This window comes from Belonocnema kinseyi, chromosome 10 (assembly GCF_010883055.1).
Source record: "Belonocnema kinseyi isolate 2016_QV_RU_SX_M_011 chromosome 10, B_treatae_v1, whole genome shotgun sequence".
Lineage (NCBI taxonomy): Eukaryota > Metazoa > Arthropoda > Insecta > Hymenoptera > Cynipidae > Belonocnema > Belonocnema kinseyi.
The window spans coordinates 110140349-110163552 of NC_046666.1; the positions used below are offsets into that span (position 1 = coordinate 110140349).

The 23204-nt window shown below is 39.5% G+C and overlaps 1 protein-coding gene across 1 annotated transcript in view; it reads right to left on the reverse strand.

Moving 5' to 3' along the window:
- The window catches only part of LOC117181884 (glucocorticoid-induced transcript 1 protein-like), a 117973-nt gene that overhangs the window by 47944 nt on the left and 46825 nt on the right, over positions 1–23204 (reverse strand). Inside the window, exon 3 of the mRNA XM_033374900.1 lies at positions 21427–21524. Within this exon, the coding sequence (XP_033230791.1) occupies positions 21427–21524 (98 nt within the window). The remainder of the gene's footprint in view (positions 1–21426; positions 21525–23204) is intronic.

Sequence of the window (23204 nt, forward strand, 5' to 3'; positions counted from 1 at the left end):
ACGCCAATTAGCACAAATGGTAAGTTCCGACAGTGCCTACAAGTGTGCCTACTGGCCGCTAGATGGCAATACCGGTTTCATATGTATACACCTGGTACCTACTGGCGAGGAAAAGTGAGGAAATATTTCCGCCCGTTGGCATTGGAAGTAGGCTCGTGTGCAGAATTCTACTTTCATTTTCATGCATATCACCGGAAAGTTTGTTTGATTCATCAGAAAAATATACCTTTTTTCGAAAAAAAGTCTTATTTAGAGGTGGCTCAAGCTTGTCCGATCCTAAAGTAGAGTGAGGTAATACTTAATTATTTTTAATAAGCATCATTATTGCAGTGACAGGCGATGAGAAGTTTTTACGGAGTTCGTGCGGAAGGTGTGAGTGGAGTGTGAGGGTGGAAGTCTACATTGTATTTGAGGGTGGGATTTATCTAAATAGGGAAAGGAGGTTAGGTTGCAAGGGAAGAAAAGGGAAAGCAAAGAGAGTCCGGATAAAAGCATGCTAGACAGTCCCTTTAAAAAAGGCGTACGAATATGTAGGTCAGCCCCCCCCCCCTAAAAATGGAGGGACAGGCGGAGAGGGAGGCTCTCGGGGTGCTGATACGCAAGATCTGGTGGAAAAGGTGGAAAAGGGTACTGACAAGCGAGATATGCTGGAAAAGGTGGAGGACAGGTCGGGAATTGAAGTAGTTGACAGAGGGGAAGTTGAGAAGCAAGGTATTTGGGAGAAGGAGATTATGATATAAAAGAAAGTGGGAGAGCGTAGGAATAAAAAGGAGAGAGCCGATAGGGAAAGGATAAAGGCAATGGAGTTGAGAATGGAAAGAAGAGAGAAGGCAGATAGGAGAAATAATATAGTGATAAGAGGATTGTAGCTGAGGAGCGGGAAAGAAAGGGAGGGGATGGAAACGCTGCTACAGAGCATAGGGTGGGTTAAAGGCAAGGTGGGGAAAGTTAGGATTGAGGAGAGAAAGGTCAATGAAGTGGCAGTGGTGGAATTGGAGAGCTGGGAAGAAAAATTGGGGGTAACGAGAAAATGTGGGTATGGGACAAGGAGAAGGAGGTGTTGGAGGAAGTACAAGGGAACTTGTTTCGTGGGAAGTGTGGGGGTGGGAGTAAAGCAGGGTGGAGGAGTGTTAAAGGTGCTGTACTGGAATGTAGCAATGGTAAGAAAGATGAGGATTTCTGGAGGTATATTCGGGGATTTGATGTGATTGGACTATGTAGTGGCGAATAGTATGGTAAAAGGAGACGAAGAGGTAGAATACACGTATGTGAGTAAGATGGGTGTATCGGCGATAGACTATGTGATTATGAATATGCAATAGGTGGGGGGGGGGGGGGGGGGGGCGCAGGAGTTAGAGAAATTCGCAATGGAAGGGATGGTGGAATCAGACCATCATCCATTAAGTTTATGGATACAATTGGAGGGTGGCGAAAGGGAGGTTGGGGAAGAAGGGTCGTTAGGGGAGTAGTTGTCATGGATGAGAGAGGCGATAGCGAAGTACCAGGAGCAGCTGGGCAACGTAAGCTTTGAGGAGGAGTATGTGGACGAGATATGGAAGGATCTAAAAGAGAAAGTGAAATGTTATGTGCAAATGAAGGTATTTTGGAAGAAGAAGAAAGAAACGACGAAGCCAAGGTGGGACAGGGAATGTAAAATGATGAAGAGAAAGGTGAAAAAGAAGTAAAGGATGTGGAAGGAAGGAACCACGAAAAGGGAGGAGTACTTAGAAATAAGGAAGGAATTTAGGGCGATGTGTAAGAAGAAAGAGCAGAAAAAAGAAAAAGAGCTGAAAGAGGAGTTGAGAAGTGTTAAGACAGAAGGGGACAAGTGAAAGATAATTAATATGTTTAGGAAACGTAGGGTCGGGATAAGTGAGAAGATAGGTAGCGACGAATGGAGGAAATTTTTCAAGGATTTATTTCAGGGGTCAGATATACGAAAGAGAGTGCTTAGTGCTGGTGAGCTTCTTTGAGAAAAAAGTAAGAGATTGCTCTGCATTATCGACTTGTTGCTGCAAAGCAGCGCCAACTGAGAAGTGCGAAGCATTTGCAAAAATTGCTAAAGACGCTTCAGGCGCAGGGAAAGCTAGCAAGACAGCTTCTGCTACGCTCTTTTTTGCAATTTTCGAAATTCGGTCAAGGCTCTGGTGCTCATGGATGCTACTTGAGAATTGTTTCCACTTTCTCTGAAAGTGACCTAATAGCCAGCGGTGTTACTTGGTGCCCAAGGAACTTAACGGAAGATGTTCCCAGCCACATTTTTCCACAGGATCTCGTCAATGTAGACATACAGAAAATACAGAAAATCAAGAAAATCAAGAGCATGAGCAAAGAAGTGATGCCTAGCTACTCTTTGAGACTATTGTCAGACCTTTTTGCAGCATATCCTGGAAGTCCTTCCTGGCTCGCCTGAATCGATCCGGGGAAAAGTTTCGCTTAATGTTTCAACTCGGCCACAGCAACTACTGAACGGATTATTTCCGGGTATTTCTCTAGGCGTTCGTGCCACAATGCTGACCCTTTTCAATAGGAACAGATTCCCCAAAAGGCGTCCTCTGGTTTCTCATGTCTATCCGGAGTCTGTAGTGATGCAGGAAATCTATTTCAATGATGGGCTTGCTCACGTCAGTGACGACAGTTTCGAATCTGAAAGTCGCGATGGATTTGTCGTATGTCGTAATCAGGATGTAATTCGACCGAAACCTTCGTCCGCACAGAAGAATTAGCGGGAAAACACATATATCGGCTCCTGTATCCAGAAATTGCGCTTTTGTTACTGTGTTCAACGCGAAGAGGACCAATAAAGTTTTCTCCGGCTAAACCCATCGAGCGGTCACCATCCAAGCTCGTTTATTTCCTCTGAACGATATCAAAGCTCCATCCTAGGACCACCCTGAGGGAAAACTCTAGCCATCCACCCACAAATGCGGGAAAAACAAAGAAGCGAGTAAATGGGTCCGGGATGAGCCTTAGTGACCTTGACAAGTATTCCAGGGTGAAAAAGAGGACAAAGACTCTCCCTCCCTGAGGACGCGCGCCCATGAAGTCGAGGACTTACCCGTTACCCAGAAAATCACCTGGCAAGTAGCAGGCGCTCGTTCAGGTGTACGGCCGACACCCCCCACAGGGTTTTGTCACAAGAAATACTCCCGAATGGGAAATCGTTCGTCCAAGGACCTACCAGACGCCCAAAAGGCTGAAATCTGTGCTCATCCGGCCCCATTGGGCAAGTTTGTCGAAAATCTTTTATGACAACGATGGACATTATCATTATATCCTTCTAGTCGAAGACCCGACTGATCTTTCGTAATTTCTGATCGTATAAATAAGTATTTCATTTTTTTTAATTAAAAAAGAATTGAAGTAATAAAATAAAATTACTTTACAATTTTTTGGCGCCTAATGCGGGGCGCAACAAAACAGTGAACAACAAAACCCGGTTGCGCTTAACCCAACCTTCGAATCTTCTTCGGAAACTTCCAAGTATTTACGAGGATTTTCACCAGAGGAACAGGTCCGTATAGCTGTTACCATGGATCAGCAAGGGACACTCATCCCCATTGGAACTCACACCACGTCGATCACCTCCATGAGTCTAATGGTATACAGTGTACCAAGGTCGTCTTTGATTACCACAACCGTTTATTTACCCAGATTTCCCGGGATAAGCATGGTTTCATCAACCTCAGGAGTATTCAGGGGGGGGGGGATTCGCAGGCTTCGGTACAAAAAAACCTGCCAGATCGCCTGTTTTCCGCGATCACATACCTAGGTTCAGGAAATACCAATGCACATTCGAAGGATTCTGCCAGAACGTTCTCGGGATCGTCAGGAATGGACCCGAACGTCTCGACAAGTATCCGGGGTGGATATCCATCTGGCGCTCAGCTGTTTTCAAACTCAGGAGGCCAAGGAATTACGCATCGAACTGTCGTTCAGCTTATCCAGCGGGATTGTCCAGACGAACAACAGAAGCCGTAGTTATAGGTGGAGAAAGACATTTCGGAACTGCAACACCTGTTTATCCGGATAACTATCCAGCCACTATTCAAGGAACCTATCCAGCTGCTCCTCCAGCAATATACCAGACAGCATATCAGGGAGCCTACCCAGCTAACTATCCGTCTGTCAGTCAAGGCACAAATATGGCTGCTCCTGCAGCAAACTACCCCACAGCAGCCTATCCAGCTGCGCATCCAGGAAACTCTTCGGTTGTATATCCTCGAGCCCAGCCACTTACCTTTCCGGTAGCCTACCCGACCTATTATAGAGGGGAAAATCAGGGAGCGCAAATAGTTCCCGACGGGATCTCCCTCTCTTCCTGACATGCATTTCGAGAATTCCTTCAAGGCATTCCACGAGTGCATCTGATTCCGGAATTCTGGAGAAAAGATCATGAGGACTCAGATTAACGAGGTAAAAATTTCGCCTAGAAACAGTCTAAAGACCTCCTCCTCAAGTAGTGCGATTCTCCGAGTATCCTGGGAAGGTTACAAGCCTAACTTTATTCCGTGCGGCAAACCGATAAGGAACTGGTAGGTGTGTTTTTACACCGCAAGAGACTACTGTATAAGAGACTGCACCCCCAGGCCTCCGAGTAGAATTTAGTAATTGCTCTAATGGAACTAATCCGCCCGGGAATCCGGCACGGAATCGGAGCTTCCACTTCCACGATCTTTGAAGCTCTATTATCACGGGCCAACGAAGCTGAACAAGATGAAAGGGTGGTAAACCGTACTGCACCTAAAAAAGAAGAACGAAAACCTCCAACAAGTGCGGAGACCCCTGGATCGACTTCCAAATGTTGGCATTGTCTGGGTTGCCATCCTCATAAGGATTGTGAAGTGTATAAGAAGGAAGAGGCCGAACGCACTGCCAGACAAGGCCCTAACTCGGAAAACTGGCGACAGGCGGTGGAAAAACTACCCCCCACCGCCACCGGCTCTCAGTAGGCAGTTTATCACCAATCTAAGTGAAGAGTTAAAAAAATCAATGACACCCTGCATCCAGAAAGTAGATCTTGCCACACCCGAAGCAATTATGATATCCTAAGGTAAAGTAACGCTTTCTACCAGCCTTGGGGGTCACTAGATTAAGTTGCAGTGTCATATCAGTAGTGAACTCCGTGAACCGTTAATCCAGGGATTATCCTGGATCTATGACCAGAAAGTCTGTATCAATATACCGCAGAGAAGACTCTACGTTGTAGGAATACTAGGTACACCCTTTACTTGACGAACTGAATGCCTGAATGCCATCAAGCTGAATCCCTGCTGATCTAGGTAGAGAACAAGTTTCCCTCTGTTTGCAAGGACGAATTCAATGCCTTCTTGCAACAGTTTCAAAATACCCTAGATCCTTAAGGAAACTTAACTCAAACTCCGTTGGTTAAACATGAAATAAGGCTAACAAATCACAAGCCTTTTCCTTTGCGACCGTATCCTTGTTCTGAAGAGAAAAGAGCGGTGATTTTGAAACAAGTGCAGGAAATGCTTGCAGAAAGAGTCATTGAACTTTGTCAATCACAGTATAGTTCACCCATTGTCCTGACCAAGAAAAAAGATGGGAAGCAAAGATTTTGCATCGATTTTCGTAAACTGAATTCGATTTCGGACGACGCTACCCATTCGCAACCCCAAATTCAAGACTCGATTAAAGAATTGGGGAACCCCAGTATTTTTACAACACTGGATTTACGTATAGGATATTGGCAAGTGCCCCTACATCTTGAGTCAAATTAATAAACGGCCTTTGCCGTACCACACGGGGGTACCTACCAATTTAAGTTAATGCAGTTTGGTTTAAAGAAGGCGCTCATTATCTTCCAATGTTTTGAGAGCCAGACAGTCCTACAGGGTTAAATAAATAAGTTCTGCCTTGTATATTTGGATGATATTATGGTCTATTCCAAAAATTGGCAATAGCACCTACTGCATCTCAACCTGGTCCTCGAGAGGTTGGAGTTACATAATCTCATGTGTTCTTTGAAAAAATGCATTTTTGCTCAAACGGAACTTCGATATTTAAGTCATCTCCTCAGAATATAATGAACCGCAAGAAGAACATGTACAGGGAATACTACAAGCGGCCCCTCCTCAAGGGCGTCGGGGACTTCCACAATTCTTGCGAGCCTGTAATTGGATTCGCAAATACTTACCAAACTTCTCAGAGGTATCCGCTTCCCTCACCACCACCCGCTGGCAAAAAAGACCACAAAAAGACCACCCGCTGGCGATCGACCCGAGAGCCGAGAAACCTTTTGAACAAATCGAAGCCCTATTCGCAAAGGATCTAAGGCTGGCCACGCCAAACCCGGACTGGCCCCTATGACTTCAAACAGATTTCAGCCCCGCCGGGATGGGGGCTATCTCATATCAGTCAATCCGGGAAGGAACGAATCCGGTGTCTAGGCACCATATTGGTGGTCCGCGATACAATATTAGTGATAAGGTTAAAATACGTGCACATCACCTGTCGGACAAGGAGAAGAAGTTTAACGCAGGTCTGGCGATAAGCTGGTAAGGTCCTTATCCAATACAGGACGTTCTCAATAACGAAATTTACTGAATCGACCAAGAAGTCATGTTGGAAAACGTACACGAGAAGAATTTACGTCCGGTATTTCCTCGTACGTATCATCAACCCCCATTCTCCGCTAATCGAAGCAAGGAGGCACTAACCAATCCTGCGATCAGCGATCACACCCAGGATAGAAATCCCACTTTCCACGAGAAACCTGAGGGACAAAAGCAAAAACCCCCAGGTGAAATTAAGTCTGCTCAACCAGCTGTCCCGGTAGGGGGTCCGAATAGCAGGGACGCGTCACCGCAAACAGCTTCCCAGTCGCTTTCAAACCCCAAAGGGTCGGGTTACAGGTCAAAATCAATAGAAAACATTTCTTGACTGACGTACAGGAACCTCCACATGGCAAGCGAGATCGATCTAGTAAGAACAGCACGTTTCCTACCCAGGAAACAGTCCTGGGCAGTGCGAGAATGGACAATTCACGTTAGCAGTTTCGACCGTGGACCAGTAAGAAGAACTATAAAGAGTAAGATAGCTATAAGGCTTATTGTAACCAAATAATAGGTAAGGCAAGGTAAATAGTTTTGCAATGTTACTACAAATATACGTTTCTCTTTAGGTAAAAAGGAGAAACGAGTAAATAATAGTAAAATCGCATCGGTAAACCTATAGTATGTAAGTTAATGTAAGTAATTTTAAATTTTTACTACCTGTATACGTTTCTCCTTTAGGTAAAAAGGACTTTCGAGTAATTAATAGTAAAATCACATCGGTCACTTATAGTAAGTAAGTTAAGGTAAATACTTTTGCAATTTTACTATCATTATACGTTTTTTATTTAAGGTAATGTAAATACTTTTGAAATTTTACCACCACTACACGTTTCTGCTTTAGGTGAAAATATTAACGAGTAGAAGGTGGTAAAATCGAAAAATCAATCATTTAATATATAAGTATGTAAGTTAAGTACGTAACTTAAAGCTTTAAGAAAGATGGGTTGTGAGTTGTTGTTTTGAAGGTAACAGACCTCAGGATTGTTACACAATTAAATTTCTCTGAAATTAATTTCTATTACACAACCTCAAAACAACAGCTCCCAACTAATCTAAAACAAGCAGACGGCACAAGCCTGCTATTTTAACTATGGTTAAATACCTATTTAAAATCCAATAAGTTTTATTCAGTTTAAGTTTCGCGCACCAGTCGCGACCTTCGATGAATCGATACATCGACAAATAGATTGGGGGCAATTCACGTCGGAGCGTTGCTCGCAGACAGGCTGATCCCTTCGCTCGCGGCGAGCTCCTAGTCAGTACCAAACCAGTCACCACCCAGCAAAGGTGATGTTTCGACTAGCGAACACTTACCTAATTGCCTGCTGCGCGTCGGGAACATAAATTGTACGTGGGTGAAGCCCGAGTAATAAACCACGACTTATACTTCTGAAACCCCAAATTACTAATTTTGCGCAATCCTAACATCGACTTAGAAATACCCTTCTTTCGGTTAAAAAAAAAAAAGAATTTCAACTTATTTAACTTTGCCCAGCGTGTCAGTGAAAAAAGAGAAAATCGGAAATCAACTTCGGATTGAGAGGAGGAAGTATGCGGCTATAGCCAGCCCATTGATTGGTTGATTTTAAAGTTTTTGCGGCGATAAGTACCATATAACGGTAAGTGCTTCACCCAAAAGGAACTTAAAACTTGACCTATTTCTGCTCTTCAAGCTTCTGCAAGTTTTCTATACTCCTCTTTCTCTCGGCCCTCTGTCTAGAGGATCTGGGCATGTCACATTTTATTTATTAGCCTTCTTTCTTGACTTCTTTTTGCTCTTTTCACTACTTCTTTTTGTTTCTATTTTACGGTTTTTATTACTTTCCTCTTCTTCTCATTTCAGGGTCCTCTGCATAGAGGACCAACGAGGAAGAAACTTTTTGGAGAGAGTTATACAAGATCCCGGAAACACTAGAGTTGAAAGAAGATACTGATAATATCATCAGCTTCAAGAAGTTTTGCAACAACCTTATAACATCTAAGGAAGAATCTCCATAAATTACTAATCTAGAAGTGAAAAAAGCACTGAGGGGTTCGAAAAACGTTTCTGCTGCAGGACCAGATGGTATCAAGAACATCGGGTGGAAGAAGTTTACTTCTACACACTAACATCTGGCCCGCATATTCACCTTATATTTAAAACCAGTAACGCTCATTCCGCAGTGGCTGGTGTTAGGACGCACTATGCTCCTACCGAAGAAAGGCAACTTGTACAACCCAGAGAATTACATACCAATAACTTGTTTAAACATACACATATAGTGAAATGCATAGAGATTGATGCTCCTTTGGAAAACTAGATTTACTATGTCATCTGGAAAATATCGACAAGGTGTTTATATACAGAAAAAAGTTTGCCTGATATGTAGCTAAAAAAACTGCAGGGATTTCTTCATAATGACTCTAGATGCTAGAAAATCACCCACCAAAATCTGATATGATGCTTTTTTAAAGATATCCGTAAAAGAATATTGATATTTCAAAAAACGAAAAAGTATGTTTGTTGATTTCTGAATTTTCCGAGCTGCGAGCAGTTTCCAAAAACAAACGATTTTTCGAGTCAGGCAATTATAGAATTTTTACTCAGTGTCTTGTTTGATGTGGTTATCGAAACATACGTCTGATTTTGTGCCAAAAGGTATTACACGTTGTCGATAATCAATGTTTATTTTATATCGTTACGTGTATTGAAAAGTGTTTCTATAATGCCTACACATACCAGTTGTGCAAGTAGTTATCAGGAGAATAGGATAAAAGTTTGTGGACAATGTGGAAAAAAGTTGTTCTTGGACAGAAAAGTTACAGTAATGGTCAATCAACAGAAACTCATCAAAAATTGATTGCAAAGCATATTAAGAAAAATTGTAACTTGAAAGATAAAAGTTTTCGCTTGAGTATATTTGCTACATGTCGTTAGTAAAGGAGAGTACCCAAATATGAGATACCAACTCTATTTGGCGTGATTGCCCGAATTCTATTTACTGAATTTAAAAGTAATATAGGTCATTTTAAAGGAAATTTAGTTTGTCATAAGAAGCTGAAATAAAAAATTGTATTAACAATTTTTTTTATGCTGAAAATACAAAAATGTAAAAAAGTGCTGTTTCCAAACTCGTCAAACTATTCTCATAATATGAGATACCCCAAGAATTAGCTAATAAAATGCAAAATAAAGTATTATTTTCAATGAAAAACTTCATTCTATGTTTCCGAAGTATAAATTTACTGCTATTTAGATATATTTAGTTTTTGCAGTAGTCACAAACACTTTTGTAACCAATTTCCCCCGCGCAGCCACAGTGTTATAAAAACCACAGATATCTCATATTATGAGAACCACACCGTGCAACTAAGCACTTACTATGCCTGACCTGTACAATGAAAAACTTCAACACTATCGATATTTTTCTAATTAGTTATTCAATCCCCATCACTCCAGACAAACTTGACTGCTAAATACGTATTTAATGAATAATGAATAGGGTTTAAAGAATTCCCTTCCAAGAACTCGAGCACCATCGATTTCACAAAAAGTTCGCCTATAATCTTCAGAAGCCCAATGAAAAATGGACTATACCACGAAATTGCTCTTTCTTCAAGGGCTACAAGCTAGTGATAGAACCAACAGAGTGGGTCTCTTAGTTTAGCTGATACAACGCTTTCTCATATTACGAGAATATCTCATATTCGAGTACTCTCCTCTATTACTTCAACATGAGAAAAATGAATTGAAGAGACCATTACCAACGATGCCTAACTATGAAAACATATGGTTACCTAAGATCACGAGGATAATAATGCACCACTGGAAGTATGTTTAAGTTGTAAGTGTTACATATGCTCGACTGGCAGATCGAAAACACATCCGCGTAACACAACAGGAGTGAAAAAAGACGTAAGTACTAAAATTACAGCTTCAAATGGATTGTATAGCTCGCAAAATTCAAAAATAAATTCACTTCCTGAAGTAAAAACTTCTGTTCAATCAAATACAATGACAATTTGTAAAATATGTAAGACTGAAGTTCACAAAGAAAAAAAGGCATGCTTGTAGTAAGCAAGATCATGTAGCTCGAAAAATTGTTGTGAAACTTGTAAATGAATTGCCAAATAAGCAGCAAAAATATATTGCGTCGGAAATTGTCAAGAAAAAAGCTAAAAGTAATAGCACAGATTCTATTACGCTGAACACTGAAGGACGTACAGAACGAATATTTCTTGAAGAAAAAAGTACTGCAGTCACATTTTCATCAAAAGATTGACATAATTTCCATACAAACGTAATTTTGTTGGTGACTATTTCGTTATAGTAATGACAGATGGTGGTCAGGTTTTTTTTTTAAATTTTCATGTCAATAATTCCTCACACACCAACTGAGACTGATTTGGAAATTGACATACCTAAAAAACAAAGAAGAATTGATTCTCAAAACTGTATGAAATCATTAAATGCAGAAACAAGCATTAAAAAACTGATTATTCTGTGTATAGTACCTGAAGTCAAAGAAAGCTATGAAAATGTTAAACTTCTATTCAATTTAGTGAACATTAATAATTATTCTTTTAAATTTGTCTCTGATTTCAAAATATTACTGATCGTGAATTGACAACAAACGAAACGTCAATGTATGCTTGTCCGTATTGCTTTGTTGGTCTTCAAGATCTAAGAAAATTTGTTAACAAAAATCATGTTTCCGAGGAAGTGGAGGTTTTACCTCTTAAACATTTGGTGATTTGAGAAAAGATTATGACACGTTTATTTCTCTTGGCAAAAATAAAAAGTTAGCTAAGAACTGCCACAGTACAATAAATAAGCCACTTTAAAAAAAAGACGATTTGTTGATTCTTGATAAATGCACAATTCCAGAACTTCATATATTACAAGGTTTTGTAGACTATTTGTTTCGGGAAGGTCTATTGCATCTTATCGGTCGAGGGAAAACTCTCTCTCGCCTGTAAAACTAAATTAGTCTCAAAGAATCACCATGGAGAGGTATTTAAAGGCAATGTCTAGAACTATTGAACACCCAAAGTTTAGGCTTATGGCCGGAGCAAGCCGGAGAAGCGCAAAGACTAGAAAATGCCACCGTTGAGTTCTCATCTCTTCATATTTAAAGTGCAGATATAAATAGTGATCATTTATGTAAATCTAAAAAGACTTATATTTATTTTTGTTTAATATATTATATCGAAATTTTTATTTTTTCTGTTTGTCCATATATATTATATTATTAATATGTATTTATTATATTTTCTAATATAGAAAAGAATAAATTATTTTTATGAACGAACTTAATTCCTAATTTATGCTGTAATTTTTGAAATATATATCAATTTTTAAATAGTTTGAATAAAAATCTTATTTCTAAGATATCTTGTAAAAAGGATCAGATCAGATTTTGGGAGGGTGATTTTCTAGCATCTAGCGTCATTACGAAGAGATCCCCACAGTTTTTTAGCTACATATCAGGCAATCATCGCGAGCATAAGGTCACTCATGCACTCTATATGGACGACCTACAGATCTATGCTTTTAGTAAAGGCAAACTTCAGGGTGCATGAAATATCGTCAAACAGTACACAGGAGGGATTGGTATGGACTTTGGGTTGGAAAAATGTGCAACAATGCGTCTGAAGAAATGAAGTACTATTGGCGTTCCCGAGGACTCTGAGCTTGTAGATATAAGCGTCATTAGACATCTTAACACTGGAGAGACCTATACGTTAGAAATATTTGGTCTTCATTTCTGTCGGCGTTAAACAAAGTATCTGCGACTAACATACTTGCCGTCCTGGTTCTACTCTACTTGTTTGGGGTGTATCACTGGACGAAGAAAACGCTTAAGGCCCTTGACATCGCCACACGTAAGATCATGCATATGCATAAGAGCTTGCATATCAATTCGTCTGTTAATCGAATTGTTCTAGGTATAGCTTACATCGTTACAAATGGTAGAGATCCGCTCCTAAAAATGATCAGGAACTACTAGATGATTGGCAGAGGAGCGTTCCTTCACAAATCCGTTGAGCAGGCGGCCGAGACCATTGGCCTGAATTTTAAAATCAGAAGTGAGGAAAGTACATTACTTTATCTGGATGCTTCTTTTTTAAAAGCCGAAGTGAAGTAAGCGGAGGTTAAAACATTCCGCTAAGAGCTACTTGACAAGAAAATGCACGGAAACGTTTACAGCAATGTAGAAGTGCAGCCCTTGTCAAAAGAGCCAAATTTTGCTTTTATCTAATCATCAGGGCTTATAATTCAGGTACAGAGGGTTTCATTTTCGTGTGCCAGGATGGTGTAATTTCCACCTTGGTATTCCGCGACCGCATTTTATGTCCAGAAGTTCCCAAAGATAGTTGCAGATCGTGTCGTGAACACGCTGAGTACCTAGAACACATTCTATCTGCGTGTCTCACCTACGCGGGAACTACACATCTCTACAGACAAAATGCGGCTCTAAGAGTGCTTTATTACCATCCTTGTTTATCTTACGATATTGGCCGCGACCCTGTTCTGCCAAATGCTCCGAGGGAAAATGAGTCACTTGTCCAAAATGAGAAATTTTCTGGAACTACAATTTTCGGACAACCATCTCCGTTGCACACTTAAAGCCTGACATCGTTCTCCAAGACTTCGAGAAACGAACTTTATTCGTGGTCAATTTCTCGGCTCCGGATAACTACAACATCACTGCTGATGAGAAGGACAAGGAGGAGACCTCAATATCGAGCTGCAAAGGTTGTAACCAAAATGTTTGGTTGAAGTAATTGCCCTTGTGATCAGTGCTCTCAGAAATGCGAAGCTACCACTGGTTCGTCATTAAAGCCATAAACCTTAAAGCCATACCAGCGTGCCAAAAATATGCCAAGGCACTTGCAAGATGGATGCAGAAAGCTGTCATCCTTGGATCGCTTCGTGTCCTAAAGACAGGCGAGGCTTCACCGGCCTCTCATTGTAATTTCATCGTGCTCTGCGACCGCCCATCTTACGGTCGTGAGACGCAATCATAAGTGTGATTTACCGCGGTTCTGCTGGGAGCCGGTGTCATTTTTAGACGACAGTTGCTCCCAATAGGACCATGCGATGGTTAGTTAACGCTTTTTTAATTATATGTGATATGCACCGAAGAAAGGGGGCTTACTTTGAAAAGTGAGATTTTTCATGGCGAGCGATCGGATTCGACCCAATAGACGCGACTTTTATGAGAGAGGAAAGACTCACGCAATATACCCTCTCCACTCAATACTTCATTCTCACGCATGTAGCGGCGTCATTAACGCGGCTCACGGACGGGGCATTGATGAGACGTGGAGAAGAAGTAGCGAATAGTGGGAGGTGTTTTACGGGATCTCGAGCTCTCAAGCGAAAGCCCGATTTCTCAAGTACCTGACAACCCAATTATTAGAAATTATAACGCTCGGATAACCCTTTCTTCAACGCACATCACACACACACACACACACAGATTTTTTTGATTTCGCACCTAAAGGAGGGCCGGGAATGAGGAAATGAGACCATATGAACGCCCGTCTAGTGCAACGCTGCTGACGGTTAGTGAACTTCTCATCATAAAACACCAACCAGCTATGACTCTCTCGGTTGAGGCAACCCCCACTCTCCTTCATTAATCGAAGTTTGTTGGGACTATTGTTATAACTACCCTCTCCACCCTAGACGCGTTGAAATTATTTTTTTGGGAACTATTGGGAGATGAACTTATAGGGTACCACAACTGCGTAAGCTGCTCACCCAAGAAAGAATATACAAATTAGTTTTTAATCATTTTCAGATGGTACAAGTAGCAGCCCACCTAGGCACGAAAAACTACCATAGAATTTTAGCATATAAAGTTCAGTCCAAAACTTTTACGAAATTTGAATGTTCTTTCTCTAAAAATTTCGCAGTTATGGCCCTCAGATCTCGATGTTAAGCCGAAAATTATTTTGAAAATTATCAAATTTTTATTTTTAAAGGATCTATCTGGATGCTACATTTTTTATCCTTTTATGTTTTCTGGCCTTTCGTTTACTGTGGGAATTTTGAGCAGACAAAAACTTCTAACGACAAAAATTCGAAGAAAATGAGATAAAGTTTTTTGGAATGTGGCAAGACTAAAATATTGATTAATTTATGACCAGTATTGATTCTAGTTTATGACATTGCTCGAGTGAGCCACTGTGTATCGCAAATAATAATTTGTTGCTGATGAGTCGATATTTTTCTTAGTAAAACAAAATTTAACCAACTCATGTTAATTTTTCATGCATTTTTGCCTTCTGATATTTGAATTCAAATGTAGAATACCCTGATTATGCAATATTTATATATGCATAACTGCCTAACTGGTGTTTAAATCCAATCCTGAATTTGAGCAATATCGACGAAATTTCCCCTCAATCGACAGGCCTGTCCTATACTATATTCGAAAACTTTTTAAACAACTTCATCATACTCTTCTCCAAATTTTCGTCACGAGAAGATTTCTCTTGCTAAAAATTCCTTCGATGGACTAAACGCTAGAATACATAAAAGACCAATTTACCCCCAGGGTCAGAGAAAAATAGCATTCTTCTGAACTAACATTTTCAAACTCTTAAGTGGTCTATCTGTTGAAGGACACCCTAAAATGCAATGCCTGAGTACTTCATTAAACAATTTTAAATACTGATGAGCTGAGAACGAGTTGAAGTGAAAAAGAATGAAAGTTGATATGAATGAATTAAAAAGTTAAATAAAAAAAGTTGATTTTGCTCACATTTTCATAAGAACTTAATAGACGACGGGCTCAATCTAAATGTGACTGTTCACGAAGAAAGAGCTATGTAAACCAGCCCCGCCAATTACAACTACTAGGTATAGCCGAAGCGGCCTAATGCAAGCGGAACTAACGGATATGGCGCCTAAAGGTGTAGAGGTAAGTGGAGGGGGTGCTTTTCATAAACGTAATCACAACACTCAAATGCTGGCTTGCGTACCCAGCTACGATCGCCGCTCCTGCAAAATTCAACTTTGACGCTTCAGGCCCCTTTCTTCGCGGACGATCACAAATATTGCTTAAAAATCTTTTTTAAGTCCATATTCTACAATCCCATGAACCGTTATTTACTTTTCGCTCGTAAGAAAACGAAAACCGTTTTTTTTTATGTTCAACCTGATTCGTAAATGCGATTGTTTGCAAAAGTTATCATTTCTAGATTCACGTCGATATAAGCTAGGCCGTTTAGAGCCAAGATGGCGCAGCCGACACCGTGGATTAAGGTTTGATCCTCACGGAGATGATAGTGCTTGAGCACTTCACGGGTTACTCACGCTCGGTGGTCATTGGTCGATTTCAAATAATGACCACATACACACACTTACATGACACACCTGGACAGTGCATCTAACTGTTGACTTCAGAGGGATCGATCCCTCCACTCTAGGCCGGCCGTATTCTCCTGCTGCGGTCTGCTGGGTAGACTGCCGAATAGTAGATTGGGTGAGGCTCACTGTGCCGTACGAAGAAGTCCGCGTCATTTATTGTTCGATGTGGCACACTTGACACTTGAGATATATTTTCCGAACGTTGGAAAGAACGAAAATCTACCGAGATTTAAATACTCTGCGAGGGTGACCGGATTCTGAATACTACCTTGAGAATAAACACGGTTATTGCAGAATAGGCTTTAGAGCTTGAACGATGAAGGGGCCCTGAAGGGCCCACTGATATTAAGCGAAATATGCGCGTAAATGTTCGAACTACCCTTGGCATTTTGGAACCCGTCATCAAGGGCTGTTATAGCAAGATTCCAGGGTAAATGATTGAACACTAGTTACAATAAGTATAAATTTGAATGGATAAAATAAAAATAAACTAAAATAAAATGAAAAAACCATCTATAAGGGATTTGGGGCTTAAGGTGATGTCAAGCTAACACATCATACCTACCCTCTCGGCGACCTTTTTCTATTGTTCTGCGCTGTTCTAGATCTCGAAACTAGACGGGGCGCTGTGGCACTCAACCGGCGGCTTCTATATTATATTACAAGGGCACATTTAAATTGAACCGTGAATAAACTTTGTTCCGCACCAGCATGGAGATCGAGTCGAAAGCGCGTTTTTTACGTGGTGACCCCCAGTAAGCCTAGTCCATTTGACAATGAGCTTTTTCTCTTAATGATGAAACTTAAAAACATTTTACAATAAACATGAAAAATTTCCCTGACATGCATTTAATGTCAATACAAATGTAAAAGTGCCCCTTTAAAGTTTATAAAAAGTAATTCTACTGAACCATTCATACTTCTCCAGTTATATTCTGCCAAATAGTCATCAGTCCTAACTGCCATTCTACCGATCCACCTTCGCATACCACGCTTTACTTTTGACCACTGCGATTGTATTCCTTGCATGTGAATATTATTATCAACCGGATTTAAAACAATTTTCGAATGATTTACGGTACAGTGTATGTAGTGAATATGATATACACCACAATACCCTTTCCAAATGTTAATCGCACCAACGGTTGAAATATATTTTACAAACCTGCTCATTCATCCACTCATTTACACCCCACTCACTCCCACTACTGGTTTGTCTTACGGAAAATTCCTTATCAATAGAATGTTCTTAAAATTAAGGTTAAAGACTTTTCTGGAATTTATTGTATCTGAAAGGCCACTGTGATACATGTTAGATTCTACTATCTGCGAGAAAATTATAGACATACACATTCAACAAGAGTCATCTTTATAGCATTGTTTTTCTCAAATTTGTTAACTACAATTTGTTCATGAATGTTTTCTTTATATTCATGAATGTTTAAAAAAAATTTCCATTGCCTTTTGTATACAAAATAATGCACTATACTTGACTCTTATAAAATATGCCGGAAGCCTACAATTATCTCGCTGATAGTAAATAATAATCTTCATTAAAAAAGTATGCAAATTGTTAAAAATGTATGTAAAGAATTTAAAAAAAGAAACCTGCATGCCTCGCTGTCAATTAGACACCATAGATATTTAATTTAGTTTAAATATCATCAACAAATTGCTTAAAGTAACGTGGAGTAACGTACGTTACTTTGCATTACATTTACCCAAAAATTGTAACACGGTAACGCGGCTTCGACTCGTCCTCCATGGTAGTGCGCAACAGAGTTTATACACGATTCAATTTAATTGTACCACTGTAACATAATGTAGAAGCCGACGGTTGAGAGCCGCAGCGCCCCGTCCAGCTTCGAGATAGATACCAGCGCTGAGCAATAGAAAAAGGTCGCCGAGAAGGCAGGTATGTTGTGGTAGCTTGACGTCGCCTTAAGCCCCGCTTTCCTTATAGATGGTTTATTTTATTTTAGTTTATTTTTATTTTATCCCTCTAAATTTATACTTATTGTAACTAGTGTTCAATCATTTATTCTGGAATCTTCATATAACAACCCTTGATGACGGGTTCTAAAGTGCCAAGGGTAGTTCGAACATTCACGCGCATATTTTGCTCAAAATCATACATATTCATGTTAACGGGCTTCGACATGTTTAAACATGTTTCGACCTGCTTGAACATGTTTGATATTCATGAATGTTTTTACGTGACTCCACATATCAGAATGTGCTCAGACATGTGTAGAGACATCGGTAACGAAAAAATTGAAGGGAAGTACTTTTCAAAAGGAAATCTTTTGAACGAATACGCGAAAATCTTGACTTTGGGCCAATTTTATGGGACAATTTTCTTGCCACTCGATAAATCTGTTTACCAAATTTCATACAAATATGTTTTATTTTTAGCTACCATTTGGTTTTAAATTTAATTTCCGATCAAAATTCCACAATTTTTAATTTTTATGTAGAATTAAGGGAAATATTTTATTGATTTAATTTCACTTCAATTTTAAATCGATTTTAAATTCTTTTACCTTAATGTGCAATTTTGTTTTTTAACTGAAGTGAAGGAGAATGAAAAATGATGTATTACAATAGGCAGAGAGGATGCTCGTATGAAGCGGCGCGTCCAATTTAAAGGGGGAAAAACACATGTTTTCTTCCAAAACCTTTTCAGTTTTATCTACGCATACGTGTGACAAATATTGAACAATTCAAGCATTTTTTAATCATTGCGCTGTCGATCAGTGTCATGCCGAGTACTTTTTCAATATTCCATTGATTGATTTAACTTTAATTTAAAATTGAATCTAAAGCAGAATGTAACAGACCATAAACGCTGCAACGTACATTAAGTGCCGGATCCACTAGAACCACATGCGGATATTTACAACGAAATTCCAGAAAAACTCCAGAACCTTGAAAGGAATTTCGGCCGTGCTTTACATTTGAACGCAACACCAGCTGCGTGAGAGGTGAAAACTCTTGCGGAATTTGCACCTGTGACAGCCGTTAGAAAGTTGGGCCGTAGAACTAGACCAACAAATGCAGTCATTGCCCCAGGAGATATTCGAGTCAAGTAACTGGAAAGCTCCAGGTACAGACATGGTGCATAATTTCTGGTATGAGTACCTGACGAAAGTGCATGCAGCGTTGGCAAGGTGTTTTCAGAAGATCACCGAAAATCCAGATCTGATGTCAGGCTTTATGTTCAAAGGTACTACGTATCATATTGCCTGCAAACAAGACGCTGAAAATCCATCTGAATTTGACCGATAGCCTGTCTTCTAACAATTTATTAATGCGCCACAGATATCATTACAGCTAAGGTATATTTACACTGCATACCTTGACTACAAAGAAGTGTTTCCTTCTGTACCACATGCCTATTTGCTTTAGGTCACACAAATTTACCAAATCTGCCTACACATCATCGACTTTATAAGTAGTGCGATATGCTTCGAGGTACAAAATCGAATATTTTGATCATGGACAACCGAGGATAACTAGATCAATACGCATTACGGCGGGTATATTTCAAGGAGACTCCTTCAGTGAACTTTGGTTCTGTTTATCATTGAACCCATTACGCAAAACACTAAAGAGCATGTCTCATAGGTTCAGAATACATTATAAAGAGGATAGTCATGAATTGAACTATCTTCTATAAATGGATGACCTGAAGCGAGTCATATAAATACCTGGGTATTCTCAAATATAAAACTATTCAGGATACGATAGTTATGAATTGCCTAACGACGGTCTTCACTAAAAGACTCAGACTGGTTCTGAAGAGTTCTATTAACTCGGAAAATAAGATCAGGACAATCAAAACCTAAGCCCTTCCCATCTTCGTGTACTCCATTGGGCTCATCAAATCATCAAACACCAACCTTGAAAGGTTAAACAACTATCTGCATAGAAATGAAGCAACAAATGCACGACAGTAATTCGGTGATTGAAAAGATATTTCTGCCACAACATGGAGGGGGTAGGAGCTTTGTAGACGTCAAACAACTGTGTAAATCACAAGTTTTTCAGTTGCGCGACTATTTTAACAGCAAGCGAGATGTTCCGCTTTACAACACCATCTGTAAAGTGGATTTCGGTTACACGCTCTTGAATTTATCCTCAGAGGACTTGAATATCAGGGCAGAAACCATAAAGGAATTAGAAACGCAATGGAAACAGAAAGCCATATACGGCAGGCACCCCGAAACGTTATCCTATCATGATTTGGATAATGTTGCTTTCCAAAATTTGTCTAAGAACAGTGCGTTCGGTTTGCAGAAACGCAAGGATTTGCTATTGCAATTCAGGACCGGGTAGTCATTACCAGAAATTATCGCAAACACTTGTTTTATCCAGACGCGGTTAATTGATTGCTGTCACGTAATGGCGCAGAGAGAATATACGCCCAGACATAATGAAGTAAGCAAACTAAAGCATGAAGTGAAGACAATGTGGAGGAATGCGAAATATGCATCTATTCATCCTATATTGATTAAGGCTGCAGGCAATGCGCACGAAAGCTGCAATGAGCACCTTGAACATTGAAGAGTCAGTAGGGTAGATGAAGCAGCTCAAAAGACGGTTTTATTAAACAGCTGTAACATTGTACAAAACTTCCTAGACCATCAGGAAACAAGCAACTAAAACGATATAAAACAGCAGATGGTATCTCCAAGAAAGCATCCAAATGCGACTGTCACTTTTAACCATCACGGCTACTGTGTAATGATAACAGCGATAAAAGGAGAACTCCGTACTGCACCGTGTTCCAAATTGCGTACCTTCTACAACATCGTCGAAAAAAATGTCAAACATCGTATTAAATCAGTTTATAACATCCTCATTTTATCAGCCACTTGAAATACATTCAGCTTCCGCCAATATGACTTTAAATGTATTTAGTAGCCATCTTTTATTAGAAAACTTTGTGCTTCAAACATATGTGCGCCTCTAAAGCAGTGGTCGGCCAACTACTGCCAAGCGGCATCTCTAGTTGCCGTGGCGGGTCGAGTCAAAATTTTGTGGCCATACCTGGTGCCGCCAAGGCGGACCCAAATTCAAAACAAAAAATTCTTAAATTTCAAAATTAGCATTCTGAAACTTTGAAATTCAAAATCTGTGAATTTTGACGATCGAAAAGAATCTAATAAACGTCTTAAGAAACTAAAAATCTATGAACTATAACACTTTTAGTATCCCGTTTAACAATGAACCCCCGCCTAGGAAAGCTAAACATCTTAGGAAAAAATAGCGTTGACGAACAAAGTGCAGCAGGCAAAAAATTTTAAGCACATTCCGTTTAGTTTTTTTGTGGTTCTTGACTTTTAAGAAATGGCACATGTAAACAGTTTTAACAGCAAGATCTTGAGACAAATATTTGGAAAACTTTTCAAGAAAAATTATGTTTAAATTAACCTGAAATAACATATGTATTTTAAAATCACGAGAACTATTTCTACAAACCGTTGCCTGAAGTACTTTTCCAATTTCTCGTCAGTTGTAGTTTGCTGCTCAGAATGGCGGAGATGAGTTTTTCGTGATTCATTGCACCATTCTTCAGTCTGGAAAATTAACATAATCTTGTGTTAGCAATATACTGTAATTTTTCACTCTTTAAAGTATGATACGGACGTATCGAATCGATTATATCTGCCATTATGTTCTAGAGCTACTTTATAGACCAAAAAGAAAGAAAAACCTATTACAGAAATAACATTCTAAAATGAAAAAACCGTCATTTATCGACTATGTTAGAACTAATGTGTTAAGGTACCACGGATTCGACTTTATTTTTAATACATTTTATCACATTTGGAATATATTATAAATTATCTAAATGTCTACAAACAGAAAAATATTTCCCAATTGTTCAACTGAGATAATAGATACCAATAGATAATAGGAACAAAAGTTTGCACCTTTACAATATCCTGAACAGTAACATACAAGTAACGATAATGCGAAAATCTTACAGGTGTGTCATCCTGGTGGTCATCCAGTGAAAATATTTTATCCACTCAAAACAGTCACATGTTGTTATCTAATCAAGCTTCTCTCACTACTTCTTCTTCATCACTATTAATAATAAACAGATTTCTTTATACTCGACATACTTTACACCCTTCTAGTACATGCTGTGAGCTTTTTACGATAATTTGGTTGCACATGCAAAAAGTATATCCAATCTCAGGTAATCTGAACAGAGGATATCATAGTAATTAATTGTGACCAAGATTACGATGCAGTTCTCATATCCCATAACGTTCCAGAATATAATTCTGGGTGAAAATCGTTGTGTGTATCTTCTGTGTTATGATTTCTCAAGAGTCGCTTTATTTTTTCAGCTGAATGAGCTTTAATAAAGGAAGATAATACCGTACCGGGCCTTGCTTTTTTTTCTCATTTTTCTTTGGTTTTTTATCCTTGCTCTAATAGCTCTTTGTAAAAGTGTAGATCCTGACGTAATTCTTTCAATTTGGCTGTTTGTTACTTCGTGTTATCGTTAAAAAATCCTATATTTATAAAGCAAATATTTGTTGAGTTTTTAAAGATAGCTTGTTCCGTCGAGGATTGGTAAATGTGATAAATATTGGTCTCGTCCCCTCTTCTTTTCCTAGTTGTTTAGCTGCTTTAATTTTATCTTGGGTGATGTTTACATTTGCAGTTTCGAACAAATCGATATTTTCGTTCGCAGTATCCTTCACATTAAATAGGAATAGAATTTTTGCTTTTTCTTTTTAGACAGGAAGTCGAGATTTCTTTCACACACACTGAGCTTGTTTCCAGCAATATATTTTTAATATATTTTTAATGTATTTGCATCCCAGATTCACAAATTCAGTAAATATTTAGAAATATCTGCCGAGGTCAACTGTGTCAACTGTTTCATATTCACTCTGTCTCAAGACAAATCTCTTTAATGTAATGCTACTCGAAACATTTAGCCCGTTGCAAGCTAGATTTTATCTAGTTGTCAGTGATACGACGAGACATTCGAAACTCTCGCTCCCCATTCCTGACCAGTGCCTTGCCTCCATACCCCACTCACTTCTAACAACTGTAATCCATGCGATTGACTTCTCCTTCACGCACACGGACTGATAAGAGTTTCCCGCTGCATTCAAACCTTTTTAATAATCTCTCTCACTTGATGCATTGCTTACCAGACCAGCAGAACTGAAAGGTCTCATCAGTCCAACTGTCACGATGCTTATGAAAAAATGAGAAAAGAAGATTACAGG